Source organism: Chinchilla lanigera, unplaced genomic scaffold (genome assembly GCF_000276665.1).
Source record: "Chinchilla lanigera isolate Chin_1 unplaced genomic scaffold, ChiLan1.0 scaffold00025, whole genome shotgun sequence".
Taxonomy (NCBI): domain Eukaryota; kingdom Metazoa; phylum Chordata; class Mammalia; order Rodentia; family Chinchillidae; genus Chinchilla; species Chinchilla lanigera.
Window position 1 is genome coordinate 25,259,147 of NW_004955426.1, and position 20,036 is coordinate 25,279,182.

Sequence of the window (20,036 nt, forward strand, 5' to 3'; positions counted from 1 at the left end):
ATGGAAACAAGCACTTTTTTCTCTTTCCTACTTGAAATACCTTCATTCAAAGCTTCCTTTCTACTTATTAATGTTTGAATAGCTTCTATTCTGTGTGACTCAGAAGACAGGATACAGGTGTCTCCATTTGGAGCTCTTAGCGAAGCTTTCTGAATTTTAATTGTTCACTCTGCTCACATTTAGTTGGGAGGAAGGACCAAGGACTTTCCCCCAAACTACAGGCAGCCTTACACCCTGAGGGCAAGAAAGAAAAGCCTGAAGAGCTGCAGGGGGAGAGAAGCTCTCTTGGCTTTGATGGCCGTCTCAAATGCATCCACTTGGCCACGCTCCTCCTGGGAGATCTAACAGCCCTGATTTGCATAACCCAAATGGCCTTGTTCAGAGCCACTTCCTCCAGCCAGAGAGAGGCATCATCTAAAGTTTTCACGCCAAGGAGCAGAGAGGCAGTGGAGAAAGCCCGCAGCAGGAGCCTGCGTGCACAGCACTCCCTGGAGGCCTCTGCGGCTCAGTGTGCTCCTGCCCGTGGCCCATCGCAGGACAGCGGTGGCCCTGGCATTTCAGAAGGGCGCTAATGCTGTTCGACTCAGCCACCAGCTGTCAGCTCACCTGATGTTCCAGAGAAGCTCCGTGCTCCTTCAGGGCTGCAATCATCCATATGCTGCAGGCCTTCATGCACATAGGGTTGAGGCTTTCCAGGCCATCCAGAGTTTCCTCCAAGAACATCTGAATGTCTTCAGCTGGGATGAATCTACAGACAATCTGAGAATGCACCCAGAAAGACCCATGTTGCTAAATAGTTCACTTTATATCCAGACACCCACAACTTGCTACTGTTGACCGTGATATGATATTGAAAATCACTGGGCTTTCCTAACAGCAGACAGCTGAGGCCTCCAAACGGGGGGAAATAGGACAGAGGCCTGACCTCTTACCTCTAATCTTTTCCTGGTGTTTGTTGTCTTTTTGTCATTTCATATTATTGAATCTCTATCCTGCAGAGGCAATTTCCTCTCTAAACCTAATGTCATAGCAAACTGCAGATGGGAAATATAATGCATAATATTTATATAGCAGTTTGTATGTTGTGAAATACTGTCACATATATTTCATATATCACAGAAATATGCCTTAGGTCTGTCAAAGAATAGCAAAACTTTGGTAATGCATGCAAGTCTATCTCACTGAGTGCCACATTGAATTTCCAGGTGGCTGACAGATCCATACGGAGAATGGCTTTTTATGGGCTCTGTGTTTTGGTCTTTATGCTTCAATCTTAAGAGCAGTCAATGAGAGGTCAATCCAATAAAGCCTTGCAATTTTGATCTCTAGGTGAAAGAGCTATAGAAATGACTGACAGCAGCGTGCGTATGTGAGTGTGCGTGTCTGTGTGTGTGCTGAGAGCAGGCAGAAGGTGGCGGCCCTCAGTGAGTTCCAGGAACACTAGGGTTTCAGCTAAGCGAGGTGGTGATGACTCGTGCACCTGAAGACAGAGCTGCTCATACTGACTTTCTTCTTGCATCGAGTGGTCCAATGGCATTTTACTGAGGAGAAATGGGCTCTTTCCCGTGAACACTTGTGCATGCCAGGTGTATTCAGTTATCACAATTCCACAATTAAAGGACTAGAGCATCACTTTTGTGCTATGGCCCCCAGTTGGCTTCTCTCCCCTGTTCTCACCAATTTCTCATTGTCTCTGCTGCTGCCACCTTGGTCTACGCTAACTCACCTAATGCCTGGATTCTTGCAGGTGTTCAAACTCACTTCATTCATTTTGCTTTTCTCAGGCTATGTCTAGTTTCCCCACAGCAGTTGTAGCAGCTCTGCATGAAAGTGAGCCTGACCTCCTGTCAGGAGCACCACTAGCTCCTGCAGATCTTTCCAAACCAGGATGATGCAGCCTGTCCTGAAGATTTTTCACTTTGCCTTATATGCTGTCACAAAGTACTGACTTTACTACCATCTGTGGAAAATGGTGATACATATGTGTACTCTGGGTAACCCTGCCTTAAGTGAGGGGGCTCTTTTTATATTGCATGTATTGGTCCTGATGGTTCTGCTCAAGCAGATTTCAACCAGAGTAAAAATTAATGACCTTAATAAGATCTGTAAAGCCCTTAAATTGGGCCCTCCTATCTCTTACATTTCGTTATCTCTTTCTTGACCTCAGGGCCTTTGCAGTTACTATTTTGTCTCTGTCTGGAATACTTTTTTCCCTCAGGGAGTTGCATGATTTTTTTTTTTCAAAGAGTCTTTCTCCATAGGATCATCTTCCCCTTATTCCCTTGTTTGACTTTTTCTCAACTATCATTACTTGATGTTATATTAAGTTTCAAGACCCCTTTCAGCATGTAGTCTCAGTGAAGGAAAGGATTTTTGTCTTTGTCTGCCCTAACAAGAGTGGGCATGTCCAATCCACAGTTTGTGGGCTGCGTACAGCCCTGGGCAGCTAGTAATGTGGGCCCACAAGATTGCAAACTTTTAACCATCAGAAATAGAATGTCCTCTTGTTTTTCCTATTGTTATGTGATGTTTAGCAGTTTTTCATGGCTTGATTACACACTCCAGAGCAAGGACCATGTAGGTAACAATGGAACTTTTGTAGGGGAGCATGAGCACTGTGGCATCTGCCACACGCAGTCAGTCCTGGTGAAACCTGAGTGTGTCAGATTCATGACTTTGCAACTAAAAAGGGATTACCAGTGGTCACATTTGAACCTGCCTGCATGTGTGTGCCTGTAAAGCGGATTTATTGTTATTAAGCCGACATGTTAGTTTTCTGATTTAATTATAACTTGGGCTTGCTGTGTTATTTTGTAGAATAACTTAAGTTAAAAAGTAAAATAAGGAAGTTTTATTACTTATATGATTGCAATATATATTGTTCCTTCCACTCTACCCCACTGCATCGCACACCCTGAGAAAGCTACTTTGTTCACTAAGTTTCCAACAGTATGACATGATGTAGAGCAGGTGTGGAGTAGGCACATGCACCTAAAGTGAAAGGACAGGGCAAAATGTCTTTCACTTAGCTTGGATGTCTGAGCTATTACCTTCATTCAGAATGGGGAGTCTCTAGCTTACCCCTTTGGAAATTAACCCGAATCTCTTTATGTCACTTGGCCAGTCTTCCACCCTTGTTACCTTAGCTATTTTAGAGGAAATCTTGATCTGGACCTGCATGTCGTTGCATCCTAGCCCCTCTTGTAAATTCTGCAGTCTTTCCACTTCCAGATGAACGCCTGCAGTCAACACAGGGAGAAGTACACGAGGCTTCAGAGAGCCAGAAAGAGCTGAAGAGGAGCCTGGCTGCATTTTGATGTGACACTAATTCTGCTCTTGGATTTCTTTGACCAACACCAATGGCTGCCTGATGAGACACTGCACATAAGCGCTAAATCAGCCTGATCCCAAGCGTGGGAACCATGCTAAATAGTCTGCATGCAATGGTCTCATTTATCACTCATAAAGACCATCACAAGTAGAACCTCCTCTTGTTTTCCCTATTTTACAAATGGAAAACCTAGAGCAGAGATTTGTGAAGCCAGTTACCCGAAGTCAAACAGGGAGTAAAAAGAAGGGAATTAGAATTTGAACCCTGGTGTGTCTAACACAAATGCCCAAGCTGTAATGATTTCCTCTACTGCTATGTCTTTTGAGGTTTCAGTTTTTAGTGAACCACCTTGGGGGAAATTAAAATGTTAAAATTGTAACAGGAAGTTTACATCAGCGAGGTGATTGTTGATATCTATATCTATCTATATCTATCTATATATCATCTATATCTATATATGTACATTATAAAAATTTTTTGGCATGATTTCAATTTTAAACACAGACTTAAACAGTAACAATTTTCTGCTTGTTGAATGCATATCAGTTGTAGAAACTAACATGTGGACCATTCTGTGGAAGGCAGCCTAGCTCAATACAGCAAACATGGATTTAGGTGTCAGACATATGTGGGCTCCAAGCCCAGCTACATTATTTTCAGTGGACCAGCTAACTGGTATCTTTCTTACTTTCTTATCTTTAATTTTAAAACTGATTAACATTCATAAGTAATCCTGGGTATTTAATGTAGTATTGTGCTAGTTACTTGTGCCTAGAAGGTGTTGAATAATACTTTTCTCTGTCCATCTACAATGCTTATTGATTAACTGAAGAAACAGTTAATGCTGTATGAGATTTCTTGTTAACAAAGAATGTAAGAGAACTTGACTTTTGTGTATTTCACAAAAAATGCACATAAAATAAAATAGCCTACAGAAGGAACAGGCAGAACAATAATGGAATCCAAATTTCTTTTTTGCTTACATTTCCCTTTCTCATACAGGTTTTCTCTTTTTGAGTGGTTCTTTAGTTGTCACTTTTTCCTTTTTTTAAGAATTGGATTGGGCAAAGCACGTATCTTTATTTACTTATTTTTTTGGTACCTGGAATTGAACTTAGGGCCTTATACTTGCCTGGCAGGTGGTTGTACCACTGAGGTATATCCCTGGCCCAAAGCATATACCTTTAATGAACCATCTTCCCATATCCCAAAGGACTTCTTATGTACTCTAATGTTATTGAACAGTGTTTTCTTTGGACTGATGACTAACCTCAGGCATCCTCAACCGAATCTGACCTTTTGGCTTTAATGTACATTTCTTATGTGACTCTTAGACTTGTAATATCTCTGTGATCACTGTCAAAGTAGTTCTTGACACATGGAAAGGAACTCAGTAAATATTTTGAGTTCCTAAAAGAACGATGAGTTGAACTTGCATATGAGATGACATTAAACCAGGACTGGGTGCTCCAGGCTACATCTGACTCCGTTCAATGTAGGACTGTCACTGATGAAACACTGCATGACTTAACCTGGTCGGGTGGCCCTGATTGTAGGTTTCAGCCTGTTTTAAAATATCTTAATATTTTCTGGTACTGATATTTTTTCATGTATACTTGGAAAACACGAGGAGGCCTGATTAGTAAACTGGAGAAACGTCCACAAATTTCTCACTTCGGGAACTTTGAAAGTTACCTAGAATTGTTACAATAGTCCAGTTTTCTCCTGAAGAAAAGAATGTGATAAGGAAGCATTGCTAATATTCCCAATTGCTCAGTAATTCAAATTAGGGACTTTCAAAATATTTAACCTATTGTAATGGATGTTTATAATGCTTCAGTGTTATACTTAAAAAAAAAAAAAAAAAAAAACACCAGGGAAACAGAGCTACTGAGAAAAACTTCAGTTCACTCCAGTCTAAGAGAGAAGCAGATTCTGTCTATAATTATGGTATTAGGACTGAAAAGAGTGAACTACAGAAGTGGCGAGGAATCCTGACAGGAGATGACAGAGACACAGGTGTGCAAGGAGAAAAACTGGAGGCAGAGAAGATGACTTCCTTGCATCTATGGATTTCCCACCCTTCTCTCACCTTTCATACAAAACAGAGCAATGGTTGAACTCGCAGCTGCCTGACGGATGGTGGGCAGGGTGTCGCAGGAGTGAGGAGCCAGAAGCCCCAGAAGTGGACCGATCCTGAAGTTTTTTGGTGCCTGTAGGACAAAGGAGGCTTCCATAAGACGAGGTGGCTTCATAATGTCCCCGCTTGTTCCCTGCACCAGATCTCAAGTCCCCTATTTTTTCTCAGGCCCTTAAAATGAAATTGAATCAAAAACTTCCCTGAAATGTGTCTGACTTCTTACTGGCAGTTGAGAAGTGACCAAACAAGCAAGAATGCTAAGACAGTAGTAGCTGTTTTAATTCTAGGGTGCTTGCTGCAGTCCGGAGTTAGAGGAACCACTCAGGAGGACTCTGGGAGGCCCTTCGCTCTGAGGCTCCAGATCCCTCAGGCAGGAGAGGAGTTTGGGGCTGGAGTTGCCTCAGAAGTCCCTGTGGAGTCTGTTTCTGCGGGATCACTTGCCTCGATATCATTTGTCAGTATTTTTGCCGTCATCTGGAATGCTCTTTCTCTTTCCCACTCTTTTGGTGAAACAAGCCACATTCGGAGAAGCTGTTGATGGAGAACAAATGGCCTTTCATTGGTATTCTTCATATTCATTTAGTGGCATTCTCTCCCTCTCTCTCTCAGGGTCCCTGTCACTCTGTCGCCTCTGAAACGGTGCCCACATCCCCACAAAGAGTGTTTAAGAAGACTGGCCCTCTGTGGTGGGGTGAGGGTGTCACACTGGCTCTCCCCTTGTGAAGAATGAGGTGGGAGTTCTCACAGCACACGGGGAGGACAGAGTAGGACGTGAGGGGGTCAGCGCAAGTGATCCTACTCACGTTAAACATCTCTTGACAGTTCTCTGCATTCGTGTCGTCCCACATCATGGTCCTCAGAAGTTTACTCAGAGCATCCATGGACCGTTCGTACAGAAACTGATATCGGATGTGAGTGTGAGCGCGGCTGCCGTGAGAGAGGGAAGTCCCAAGACCATCCCTCATCCCCCTGGTCCTTACTGCCACGTACGTCAATGTGCTCCTTGTCGTTGTCTGTCTCACCCTGGCTTATGAGCTTTTCTAGAGGAGGAAGGGGCAGCAGCCTTCGAATATTCTCTTCAAGGATGTTGAGGTGCTCATTGAGTGGAAGCTGAGGTTTCAGTTTACTGAAATGAGAACCATGGGCAGGAATATATATATATTACAACTACAAACACAGCCTACCCTGCAGAGTTGCCAAAACCTGTCTATCAAATCTGGACATGTGATAGATGTATCTCATTTTCTGAAATGTCGAGATGTCCAGGGAGGGAATGAGAGGAGCATGGACAGACTGGGGACATAGAACCAGAACACTTTGGTGAGCACAATCAATATGCCCCAGTCTTAAGTTATTACAGGGAGGTACAAATCCTCATCTATTTTGCATGAACACTTTATCATACAACCTGTGATACAATTATCCATTCTCTCTCTCCACTGTATGTATGTATGTGTGTGTGTGTGTGTGTGTGTGTGAGAGAGAGAGAGAGAGAGAGAGAGACAGAGAGAGAGAGAGAGAGAGACAGAGAGAGACCGAGGGAGACAGAGAGTGACAGAGACAGGAGAGCGGTTTCCTCAACTATTTTCTAAGCCTTTGGCAGTGAATTTTATCCCTTTCTTATGACCACTTGTTTTTTACTCACTGCTGTCAGTTTGTATGAATGCCTGAGTGATTAAGCAACACAAGAATCTTTTTTCCTTCCTCCGTTCTTTTCTTTCCCTCCTTTACACATTTACTATTGATTAGAAACAATGACGGCCTGAACAAAAGTTGACCTGACTTGGGAAAGTGTAAATATTCAATAAATATTAAAACTCCATTTGTTATTAGATACATGTAAATTGAGATAATAGATAAGCACGTATCAGCTATCAAATTAACAAAGAAATAAAAAAGATGATACTATTTAGGAAATCATGAAAATAAGTTCCTCCAGAGAGTAATAAGATTCAGTACTATTTGGGAAAACTCTAGATTGTTCTCCTCCTTATTGTCTGACTCCTTTTAAAAAATCAATTTACTGAGGTAAAATATATGTACAGCAAGTGGCACCCACTAAAACTGTACAATTTAATGAATTTTCACAGATGTATAGACCCATGGAAACACCACGGTAATAATACAGAAAATTTCTATCATTCTGCAAGTCCTCTTTTATGCCTTTTTGCTGTTCATCTTTTCCTCCACCTTGGCCTCAGACAACCACTAATTTGTTTTTTGTCACCAGAGATCAGTCCTCAAGTTCTACAACTACCTGATCTAAGCAACGGTAGCCCCTAGCCACATGTGCTCACCTAAAACGTGAGTTGTGGGCAGTATGAATTATGATATGATGTTAGGCTAGGCATGGTAGCATACACCAGTAATGGCAGCTAGCGGGGAGGCTAAGGCAGGAGGACTGCAAGTTTGAAGCCAGCCTGGGTAACCTCGTGAGAACTTGTCTCAAAAATAAAAAAGACACCAAAAGATGTAATGGCAGTGTGAAACATGCTGGATTTCAAAGATTTAAAATGAAGGATAATGCAGATTTTAAATATTGAATACATGTTGAAGTAACACTATGTTGAATATATTGAATTAAGTGCAATAACACAAATTATTAAAATTAATTTAATTTCTGTTCAGTATTTAAAGACATTTTACTAGAACACTTTCAATGACATGTAAAACTTACATGTATATTCAGTGACATTGATCTAGAGCCTAGTACATTTCTAATTCAGCCTTATGATTTATTTATATGAGATTTCTCTTGTCTTTGTTAACCTGGTAACCTGTACGTTTCTCATGTTGCCTTCAGAGAGATTATGTGAGCATGTGCTGAATTTATTTTTCTTAGTAGGGAAATACTTCTTCAGGGCAGAGCTATATTTTATCCATTAATATTGTTTTAGATCCTAGGTCAATGACTGGTATGACAGAGATGCCAGTCAGTAACCCATTAAAAATTGTCAACTATTATGCTTAGATGTTCAGAAAATATGTTTTGTACAAAAGTGTGTTTCAAATTATTATTTATATGTTTTAAAATAAGCAACAATTAAATATAACAGTAGGAGACTGGGGAAGTAACATGAAGCATTTTATACAGTAGATCATCAGATATTCATTACAAATGATGTTTTTTGCCTCATTGATAAATATCATATATTGAAAACTTGTATCTAACATCTTATTCAATGGTGAAAGACTGAAAAATTTGCCTCCAAGACTAAGAAAAAGACAAAATATGTAAATTTTCTCTTTTGTTTAGCATAGTAGTAGTTTTATCCAGAGAAATTAGGCAAGAAATATAAAAAGCCATCCAAACTGGAAAGGAAGAGGTCTATGGTGTTATAAATAGAAAACCCTTAAAGTTTACAAAAAACCATTAGAACAAATAAGTTCAGGGAAATTACAGAACACAAAATCAACACATCAAAATCAACTTAATTTCTGTACTATAAAAGTGAACAATTTGAAAAAAATTAGCAATTCCATTTATAGGAGAATCACAAAGAATAAAGCACTTAGGAATACACTTAACCAAAAAAGTGAAAGACTTGCATAGTGAAAATCATAACACATCTTTGAAAGAAACTGAAGACACAAACAAGTGGAAAGACATCTGTCTTCATGAATTAGAAGACTTAATAATGTTTATTCGTGAGAATATAAACTAGTACAATCATTATGTAAATCAGTATGGAGATGATTCAAAAAACTAAAAATAAAACTTGCATTTGACCTAATTACTGCCCTTCTAGATATCTTCCCCAAAGAGCTAAAGATATCATATTACATATCACATATTACAGTGATATGACCATACCAGTAATTATAGCACCACAATTTAAAATTGTGTAGGTAAATCTTGGAAATATATGGCATGATCATCAACAGATAAATGGATGAAGAAAGTGTGGTATCTATACATAATGGAATACTACTCAGGTATAAACAAAGGTAAATTTGAGATATTTGTAGGAAAACGGGTACACCTTGAAAACATAATGCTAAGTGAAATAAATCAGACATACAAACTTAAATACCATATGGTTTCTCATTTGACTTATTCATAGTACAAATAAAGAACAAAATAAAAGATTAATAAAATGAAACAGGAAAAAAGATCTTTCACAAATGGAGAGAAGACCAAAAAACTGAGGGTGCAGAGAGGGAGAGGGAGGAAAAGGAGATATGAAAAGATTTAAGATGTACCAATTACTCACAATGAATGCGATCAAACATGAACTTAAAAAATAACAATAATAATGAGAATGGTGGTAGAGGATCTAGAGAGGGAGGGAGGGAGGTGGGCCAGAAAGGGAAGGATAATGAAAAGAATCAAGACATGTTAAGTACGGGTACTCACTCCCTAAGCTGAATGTAAACGTCATGGGTACAAACTACAGTACTAACAAAATGTTTCTTTGTTTTGTTTTTTGTTACCAGGAATCGAACTCAGGGTCCTGCTCTTCCCAGGCAGTTGCTGCACTGCTGAGCTACACCCCGGGCCAAAATGTATTTTTCAGAAATAATTATATCTCATTACTGTTAAGATTAGTTACACCAATATACTTTCCTGCCAACAGAACGCAGGGCTCCCTTTCCTCTATATCCTCACCAGCGCTTGTCCATTTTTTACATCTTTATTTTGTGAAGAGGTAAAACAAAAGTTCATAACAAAAATAAAAGGATAGAAATAATTAATAAACTGCTTCTCCTTACCTTCAAAGTAGCTACTTAGAGTACAAAACCTAAGCCAAAAAGATTCTTACAAAAAAGAAACAAACAGATAATGAAAAAAAATATCATGTTTTGATAATATCTAACCTGATGGGTGTGAAGTGCTATCGCACGGCGGTTTTGGTTTGTACTTTCCTCATAATTGATGATGTTGAGCACCTTTATATATAATTGCTGTACATTTTTATATCTTCCTTGGGGAAATGTCTGCATGTGATCTTTGCCCATTTTAAAAATGAAATTATATGTTTTCTTGCTATTGAGTTGTATGAGTTCTTTATAAATTGTGGATATTAAGCCTCTATAAAATATATAGATTGTAAATATTTTCCCTAGTCCCTAGTTTGCATTTTCATTTTGTTGACTGTTTTTTCTGCAGTATAGTACCCTTTGGTCTGATATAAACTCATTTATTTATTGTTGCCTTGTAGCCTGAAGATAAACTGTTCTGCAAATATTGGGAATTAGATGGAAAAGGATGCAGTGAGACCCTTTATTATAATATTTGTAAAACTCAACTCACAGTGATTCAAAGATCTAAATGTAAGAGCTAAAACTATTAAACTCTTAGATGGAAACATAGGAAAAATGATTTATGGCATTAGATTTTGCAATGTTTTATTGAAAATAACACCAAAAATGCAAGCAATAAAGCAACAATAGACAAATGGACCTACATCAAATGTAAAACCTTCCATGCATCAAAGGACACATACAGAGTTAAAGGAAACCTACAGGAGAAAATACTGAAAACCATGTATCTGATAAGGGTTTAGTTTCCAGAATAGATAAAGAACTTCTATGACTCAGCAAAGCAAACAAAAAAACAAATAAACAAAACTTGATATAACAAATGGGCAAAAGACTAGAACAGACATTTCTCTAAAGGAGATATACAAATGGCCAACAAACACATGAAATGATGCTCAATATTACTAATTATTAGGAAAATGCAAATCTGAAACCACAATTAGATGATATCTCATTCAAATGAGGAAGATTATCTTAAAAACACCAGGAAATAACAAATATGGATGCAAATGTGGAGAAACTCCCATGAGCTGTTGATGGGACTCTAAAATGGTGCCATGGCTATGGAAAACAATATGATGATTTCTCAAAAAAAAATTTTTATATGATCCAAGGCTTTAAGGTATGCCCCCAAATAATTGAAATATCTTGAATAGATATTTACCCAACTATATGCAAAACAACATTATTCCCTTAAACTAAAATTTTGAAGTACCCAAGTGTTCATGGACAGATGAATGAATAATAAAGTGTAGTACATATAAGGTGTGATCTACAAATATAATGATTATTTAAATTATTTTTAAAAATTATTCTAGTACAAGAAACATTGGAGTATTTTAAAAATTATCCCAGTTCAAGATACATTGCCCTTAATTATCCTCAAACCACTCCCGTTCTCTTTTAACACCCTCATCTCATCATCCTTGCTACTTTGGGAAGCAGTTCTGGAAGTTCCCCTTTGTGAATGCCTTTACTTGTACTGCTGCGGCTGCTTCAGTGTGCTGAATTGATTTCCAATATTTACTTTTAATGATTATTTTGACTTTAGGGACAAGTCAGCATTCGCACCATGCCAGATTTGGTGAATATGGTGAACGAGGACACACCATAATATTTCTAACAGCCTGCCCTTCCAAGGATGGCACTTGGCAGGAGCATTTGTTGTAGTTTTGATCACACTTAGTGTTGTGGATTAGAGTGTTGTGTCACCCCAAAGCTATGTCCACTTTGTCTACTTTCAAGAGGTGGCAGAATCATGGGGCCATGATATTCATCAACAGAGTACTCTACTGATGAGTTCATAGTGAAAGTGATGTTGGGAGGTGAAGCCTGGTCGGAGCAGATGGGTCACTGGGGGTGTGGGTCTGTCTCCTTTTCCGCACCCTTTATCCCTCTCTGCTTTCGGTCACTGTGCCAGGAGTTCTTTGTCCTCTGTAATGCGCCTCTTCCATGCCTCCCTGCCACAGAGGGAGGGAGCCAACTATGGACGGAAACCTGTACAAGCTGTGAGCCAAAATTAACGTTTCCTCCTTCCAGTTTTAGGTGTTGAATACTGTGTCTGGTCACAGGAAAGTGACTAAGAGACTTACTAAAGACAGCCATGAAGGATTAGTTCCAAAATAGCTTTAGAAAGTGGCAAGAACAATGGAATAAATGTATTTTAAAAGAGCAGGAGTGTTTCAAGGAGTATTAATTACAATGTGTGTTTTATTGTAATAAAATTTTAAAATTTAAACATTCACTATATGTTTTGATCACATCTAGTACATAAAATAAAGTATTATTTAGCCTCAAAATGATTAATGTTCTAGTAGCACAGGTGGATCTTGAGGACATTATAAGTGAAATAAATCCATCACATAAAGACAAATACCATATGATTTCACTTCCGTAAGGTATCTGTTTATGTTGTTGTTTTTCTCCTTCCTTCCTTCCTTCCTTCCTTCCTTCCTTCCTTCCTTCCTTCCTTCCTTCCTCCCTCCCTTCCTTTCTTCCTTCCTTCCTTCCCTCGTTTTTCTTTCTTTCTCTCTTTCTTGTGTACTGGCGATTGAACCCACAGCTTCATGAATGTTAGACAAGTGCTTTACCACGGAGCTACATCCCCACCCTCTAAAATACATATCCCCACCCGCTAAAGTATCTGGACAGATTCACAGACAAAGAAAATAGGGTGGTGAGTGCTTGCCAGTGGCTTGGGATGAAGAGAAAGAGGAGTTATTGTTCACTGAGCATAGAGTTCCAGTTTTACAGGATAAAAAAGTTCTGGAGATTGATTTGTCAACAACGTGAAGGTACTTAACACTATTAATTGGAACGCTTAAAGGTAAGATGATAAATGCTATGTAGTATATTTTATCACAATTAAACATCAACAAAAATTTAAAAATGTTTGTGAAGAACTTCGAATGTTGGAATATATAGCATGAAATTAGCAAAAGCAGGGTAAACAATCACATGTAAAATAGGATCTCAACTTTGCAATCAAAACGGGACGAGAAATAAACACTTAAAGGAAGAATGTCAAAATGTTAATTGTAGGGTAACTATAAATGCCTACTATTTTAAATTTTTAGATAGTTTCCACATTTAAACAATAAACTGGTATTTATTTTACTTCAGTGGGAAATCTGATAAAAATCTTGCTTAAACTTATTTTCTTCCTCAGGTTTTTTGTTAACCAACTAGTATGTGATTAAGGCTTCTGTAAGTTTTTAATAGGACGATTAAAATTTGCTTGCAGGCCAAGATGTGGGACGAAAATTTTTTTTTGCACAGAAATTTCCGTCTCATCTATCAGTCATCTTAGTCTGCTGAGCAGCTCTCTGTCTCATCAGTCATCGAATGAGCAGCTTCTCAGGCAGCGTGGTAGCTAAAAGGAGACAACGCTCCTATTTGGAAACTGTGGACTGTGTCCACTCGGGCGGGGCATGGGGGTCCACACTGAGCTGATAGATCTGTCAGTCGGCCAGGGAGAGGAGGAGGGAGAGCAAAACCTTTTCAATGAGAATAACAATTTCTCTACCTTAGGTATCTGATGGCGATCAAGGCTTTCCACCGAATAGGGCTGGCTAAGGAATCCAGGGGCTCATCCCGAATGAAGTCCTGCAACCCAAGACAGTGGAATGTTTGAAAAGGCCTCATGGGAGTTCCTAGAGGCAGCTCCAAGTTTGGGTACACGAGAATCAGGAGATCCGTTATGTGCCTGGGAGTCTTCCCGGTTTGTAAGCGGGATAATCCAGGCCCTGCCTTCCTCTTTCTCCACACACTCACCAGCATCTGGCCGATTAGCATCTCCTTGTAGGAAAACTGGAAGCCCTGGTCCTCAGCGTCTTGGACAGCAATGCTGATCTCAGTGATGCTTCTTGTGAAACTCATCTGCAGATCCATGTCCTGAAGTGAAATGACTCTCAGTCCAAGCTAAAAGCTTAGGCACTACAGCAAGGTCCATAAACATGCGACCTAATTTTGTAGTGAATCTTTGCTTCCTCTGACCTCTCAGCCCTAATCTAGGTAATAAATTACAGGGAAATTGAAAAGCAAAGATTACCCCACTCCCACCCGATCACAGACTGAGGTTTCTCTAGAGTACGGGCTTTCACATCTCTGACCATAAGCCCACACAGAAAATGGTTCATATTTTAATCCAGGATTTACCTACCCAGCATATGTCTAATACGTAACTCAATGAAAAGGTATTTACTGTTGCTATATTTAATACAGTTTTTGGTAAGAGTTTTATTATTTTTTATTTTATGAAAAAGTAAAACAAAATTTCATAACAAAATAAGAGAACAACCATAGTCAATGCACCATGCATCATTTTCAAAGTAGTAACTCAAGAGCACAGAACATAGACCAAAAAGATTCTCTCTTACAAAGAAGAAACAGACATTATAGCACAAAACTTTCTATTCCCCTTATGACTTTTTTCATTGAAATGTTTTTGGTCTTTGTGACTTATTAACTTGATATCACAGCCCACTGATGGGGCCTATCCCATTTACAGCTCATGTTATAAACCACATGGAGCCACAGCAGAATTCCTTGTTTTGTCCTTGATTGGGCTCATGAATCCTGGCTTCAGAATCAGAGTAATTGGTTATATATGGTATTGCAACCCTTTCCATTGGAATCAAATCAAGAGGCCATCGATGCTTGAGATATTTTAAATGAGCATGATTTGTTATCTATCTATCTATCTATCTATCTATCTATCTATCTATCTATCAGCTGCCATCCATCTACCACCGAGTCACCATTTCATACCTTATTCATCATAGACATGCCCAGAACCTGAAAATTAAAAGCAAAAGCAGATCTCAGTGATTAGCAGTCAGCGGGATCCCCACCCCAAGGGTCCATCCATCATCTTTGTTTTTTTTTTTTTTTTTTTTTGGTTTTTCTCCGGTACCGGGAACCGAACCCACGACCTTGCGCTTGCCAGGCAGGCGCTTTTGCCGCTGAGCTAAATCCCCAGCCCCCATCCATCATCTTTGAAGGAGAGAACTGAGTGGAATCTGGCCAAGGGGTGGTGTGGGTGCTGTTTACTTCCTCCCTTGTTTTAAAAGTGAGAGTTTGTACACCTGCAGGTGAGTCAAGAGTGAGCTACAGAAGCCAGGATCAGGATGACAGTCCTTTGAGTTTCCAGGCTTTGTGATCTAAACTAAGGGCTCTTAGTGGACTTTGGTGAGGAAAAACGGTAAAGGCTCTCGGAGGGAAAGCAATGAAAAGTGAAAAAAGTGAAGTCACAGGGCAGGTGACTCTGGAACTATGAGTACAGTCATATCAGTTAAAGGCTTGTGGTAAAAGTGCAGACTTGTTCCAGTGAAAATCACACATTAGGAATACTTTCGGCATGTGCCAATTTCATATTTGCTTATGTTTAATTTTGCCTGTGAAAGGTGAGAAGTTGAACCGAGCTGGTAAGAATACACAAAACTGAACTGCGCATGCCCCATAGACCTCCACCTGCTACCTCAGCGTACCCCGTGCTGAGAGTCACTCCCACCACATCCGGTGCTGTAGCTTTCTGTTGGACTTCAGAAAACCCTTTTCCCTCTGCTCTGTCACAATACACAACATTTACAATTGGCTTCAGGTGTTTCAAGGTAAAGTGCCGTTTTTTGGGCATTCAGTATTTTTATTTTATAATTAACTCATGTCTTTTAAAATGTGTCTTTAGGCAGGGTCTGACTACATAGCACAGGCTGGCCTTGAACTCATAGCAATTCTCCTGCCTCAGCCTTCCAAATGCTTGGATTACTGCCATCACCACCCCGCCTGGCTAAAAGCATATAATTACCTTTATCATCCTCCTTTCATTTCTATAGTAATTTGCTCAAGGATTGACCACCAGAAAACATCTTTTATTATGTTTTTGATTCTCACTATTGCTTTTTAGATTTAGGAGCATCAGAACCAGATCCTGAAGTGTTGAAAATACAGATTCAGTGATTCAATCACTAAAGACTGATTTATTAGACACTTTTATTTTTAACGGGCTGTTCAGGCAGTTTTCATGCAACTAAAATATGAGAATCCCTGCCCCCAACCTTTAATTTGCATGTGCTTATATCAAAGACTTTATGAGCTCCCTGTGAGGCTGCTCTTATTGCATATGTATGGGAATAAATGTCAAGAGCACATATGGATCAAACGTGGTTTGTGGAGACACAGAAGACAAGACAAAGGAGCTTCAGGTACAGATGCTAACACGGCAGTGTGAACAGTCTAAGGGGAGAAGTACACGGGCACGTAATCAGTGAAAGCTTCCCACACCTGCCTGTAGATAAGAAGCACTCATAAATCTTTTAAGCGTACAGATTTCCAGATCCCTCCTAGGACCTATTCACTCAGCTTTTCTGGAAAATCACTCTGAGAAGCTATATTTTAAACTTCAACCCTAGGTGAGTCTGCAGGGGCGAACGCAATGTTTGTGAGCAAAGTTGTTCTGAATCAACCATATGTATAAAGCAGTCTATTAAAGAAGCAAAGTGCTTCGGAGGCTAGAAATGGCCAGATGAATTCCAGTTCGGTTCTGGGCCCTGAAGCTGGAATGTTCTTGTTTGACAGGTACCAAGGAGGTTCAGGGAGGCTGGGATGCAAGTGGAAGGGGAAAATATTACGAGATGAGGTGGACTGAGCAGCCCCATAAATGACATGTTTTATTCACATAAAAATACATATGATGCCACTTAATTATGTGGGACACACTGTCCTAGGTGCTTTCTAAATATTATCATAGAGAAGGTTAAACTACCACTGAGTAACACTTGTGAAACTCTGCACAGAAGTACTCAGCCAGCTGCCTTAAAGTAGGACCGGAGTAATTATCTCAAGTTCAAACAAGGCTGAGATCATCATGGATACAACTGATCTGGGATGGCATCATAAAGAGTTAGGATGTGCACTTCCCAAGGCCTTAGGAAAGAAGTAAATTATTTGACCTTGCTTCTTCATAGTAAATATTTCTGTTTGCACGCATTCTCGTTTCCCAAACACACCAGGTCCTACAAATCTTCCTAATGTCTCTCCCTCTCCTTCTCCCTCCCTCCCTCCTTCCCCTCTCCCCCTCCTTCCCTCCCTCTTCCCTCTTTCCCTTCCTTCCTCCCTCCTTTCCTTCCTTCCTTCCTTCCTTCCTTCCTTCCTTCCTTCCTTCCTTCCTTCCTTCCTTCCTTCTTCCCGTCCTTCTTTCCTTCCTGCTTGCAGTCGTTGAAGATGCTAAGATTGGACCCTTGCAGGCTGGGGAAGCCTGGCTTGGACCCTGAGGTGGCCCTGTGCGGAATGTTACCTGAGAGCACTGGCTGTAAAGGCCCAGCACTTGGGCCACGATGTCCTGATGAAGCCGGGTGAGCAGCTGCCGCTTGGGGGCATGGAGGGCCACAGCGCCATAGATTACTATGACGTCAGTCTTTGTCAGGCTCTTTTTCCCAGAGAAAATGCTCTAAAGGCCAGGCGAGGGAGATAAAAATAACATGACTTAAGGAATCCATTTTTTCTCTTACATATTTTTTTTTTCTAATCCTGTGGCTTGCTCTAGGATTTAAGAATCTGGACTGGGATGATTGAATTCAATCTAGAATTGACAGACTGTTAATTATACCAATGTAAACAGCCAGGACCATCATGAAGTCATCCGAGGGGTTAGTAGAGGTAACTATGGGAAGCTTTTAAAATTTTATTGGATTACCCCTCAGGGCGGGCAGAGTATACACAAGGGAAGCTGTGCAGTAGTCCTGAACAGTTGGTGGCAGGAAAATACAGGCGCGCTTGGGGTGCTTTAGGACCTTCCAGGTGAGCATCACTGAGCTGACTTGTTACATCCTATAGGACCTAGGCTTGAACCATGCTGACACGAATAAGGACCCGAGCTTAGGAGTGAGAATAACGTGGAGAAAGGACATTCACTGAGGAAACTGTATTGCTTGTTGATGTACTGATTAAGAACTTTAGAGAAGATGGTTCTTTTTACCTTACATCGATTCATAAAAAATTTTTCTTCATCTTGGAATGTTTTAAGAACTTTTAGAACAATATCCAAGTGGTTCTCAGCACAGCATCCTAAAATAGATGCTGTTCCCTGAAATCAGAAAAGTTATGCCATTTTGAGTTTAACCATGTATTCATTCAGTGTGTATTTACTGAGTACCTGTCATGTGCCAGGACTCTTCTAGGTAATAGGGACGCAGTGACGAACAGAGCACATTAAACTCCCTGTCGCTGTGGGGCGCACACCCAGAGCAACCAACAGGGGAGCCCCGGGGAAGTGAAACAAGCAAACATACAACTGCAGTAACTGTGTCCATATAGAGTATTGGATGCTGATAGTGCTACAGAGCAAGAAAAGTGGGAAAAAAGAATGGCTGTGAGGGCTCGGAAAAGTTTGAAGTGGAAATAGGATCTCCAGAGATGTACTCATGAACAAGGTAACATTGACCATGGAATAAGTGAGAGGAGTGTGAGAAAGAGTTCCAAAAGGAAAATGTAATGGCCCTAAGGTCCAGCAGAAGGGGACCAACTGAGTAATCATAGAGGAGATCGGAGAAAGATGACATCAGATAGAAGGCCGAGATGAGTTTTAGTAGAGCATTTGGATTTGTAATTTCAGATGGGAAACCAGTGTAGGTTGAGTTGACTGATACTTTTATCTCATTTATTCTTTTAGAAGAAGTTTTATTTTATTCTTGACAAATAAGAAGTTCACACAGATTTACAGGTATAATGTGACAGATATTTCAATACATATATACATTATGGGATGATCAAATCAGGCTGATCATCCTATTCATTATCTCAAATACTGTTAGTTTTTTTATGAAGAGAACATTTAAAAACTCATTCTTCCTAGCTATTTCCAAGTATAGTTCTTACTAGCTATGTAAACTGATATTTTTAAAAGATCACAATGCTACTGAAATGCTCTTGTGTGTTAAGTTGTTGAGAATCTTGAGAGCTGGTAGCCTTTGTCTTGTCCTCTGAGGCTATATATTTTCTACCTGCGCCAACTTTCCTTTCCCATCTCTCTTGTCCAAGGCTGATTTCACTGCAGTACTTTTGTTGTGATTTGTTATGTCTCATTTGATTGCAGTTTGTTCATGAGTGCCGTTATGTTTATTTGGTCACATAATCCTACTAGAACTACCATGAGAATCCATAGATTAGACTGCTGTCACCAAGGCCTCAGCCAGTACTGTTCTTCGTTTTCAGATACCAGGCTATAATTCTTCTTATGATTCAGATGAAGAATGTCTCCTCAAAATCTCATGAGTTCAGAGGTAGGGCTTGTGAAAGGTGGTTAGATCATGGGAGCACTGCATTCAGCAGGGGGTTAATCTATTGATAAATTCATAGGTGAATCAGTAATGAATTCATAGCTGTTGGAAGGTAGGGGTTTGGATGGAGGGGTAGGTCACTGGGAGTGTGACCTGGAGGTTATAATAATGAGCTGCACTCCCCCCACTTCCTGGCTGCTAAAGGTTGAGCACCTTTCCTCCATCACCCTCCCACCATGCCATTCTTGCCTTTGAACCAACAAATCGTGGACTGAATCCTCTGAATCTGTGACCTAAAATAAACTTCTCCTACTTTAAATTGCAGGTGTGGACTATTTGTTTACAGTGATGGTAAGTCGCTAATATGCCACAATCACTGGAATATGTTTGGAACAACCCTTTTTAAAAACATTTTTTTATTTTTAAATATAAAGAATGAAAACACATTAACAAACAAACAGACATAAACAAAACAACACCCAAACAATAGAAACAATACAGAGTTTCAGACAAGGTGATAGAAAATTAA

At 39.9% G+C, this 20,036-nt stretch overlaps 1 protein-coding gene across 4 annotated transcripts in view; it reads right to left on the reverse strand.

Moving 5' to 3' along the window:
- Positions 1–20,036, reverse strand: part of Mroh2b (maestro heat-like repeat family member 2B) — a 65,838-nt gene that overhangs the window by 13,227 nt on the left and 32,575 nt on the right. For 3 of the 4 annotated variants that reach the window (XM_005386246.2, XM_013514925.1, XM_005386245.2), the window contains 11 exons: positions 18,208–18,315; positions 17,527–17,679; positions 15,003–15,029; positions 14,007–14,126; positions 13,759–13,838; positions 6,462–6,597; positions 6,275–6,370; positions 5,913–6,002; positions 5,424–5,544; positions 3,142–3,239; positions 607–759 (listed from right to left, as the gene is read on the reverse strand). In XM_005386246.2, the coding sequence (XP_005386303.1) occupies positions 607–759; positions 3,142–3,239; positions 5,424–5,544; positions 5,913–6,002; positions 6,275–6,370; positions 6,462–6,597; positions 13,759–13,838; positions 14,007–14,126; positions 15,003–15,029; positions 17,527–17,679; positions 18,208–18,315 (1,182 nt within the window). The remainder of the gene's footprint in view (positions 1–606; positions 760–3,141; positions 3,240–5,423; positions 5,545–5,912; positions 6,003–6,274; positions 6,371–6,461; positions 6,598–13,758; positions 13,839–14,006; positions 14,127–15,002; positions 15,030–17,526; positions 17,680–18,207; positions 18,316–20,036) is intronic. The other variant, XM_013514927.1, reaches the window with a different exon arrangement.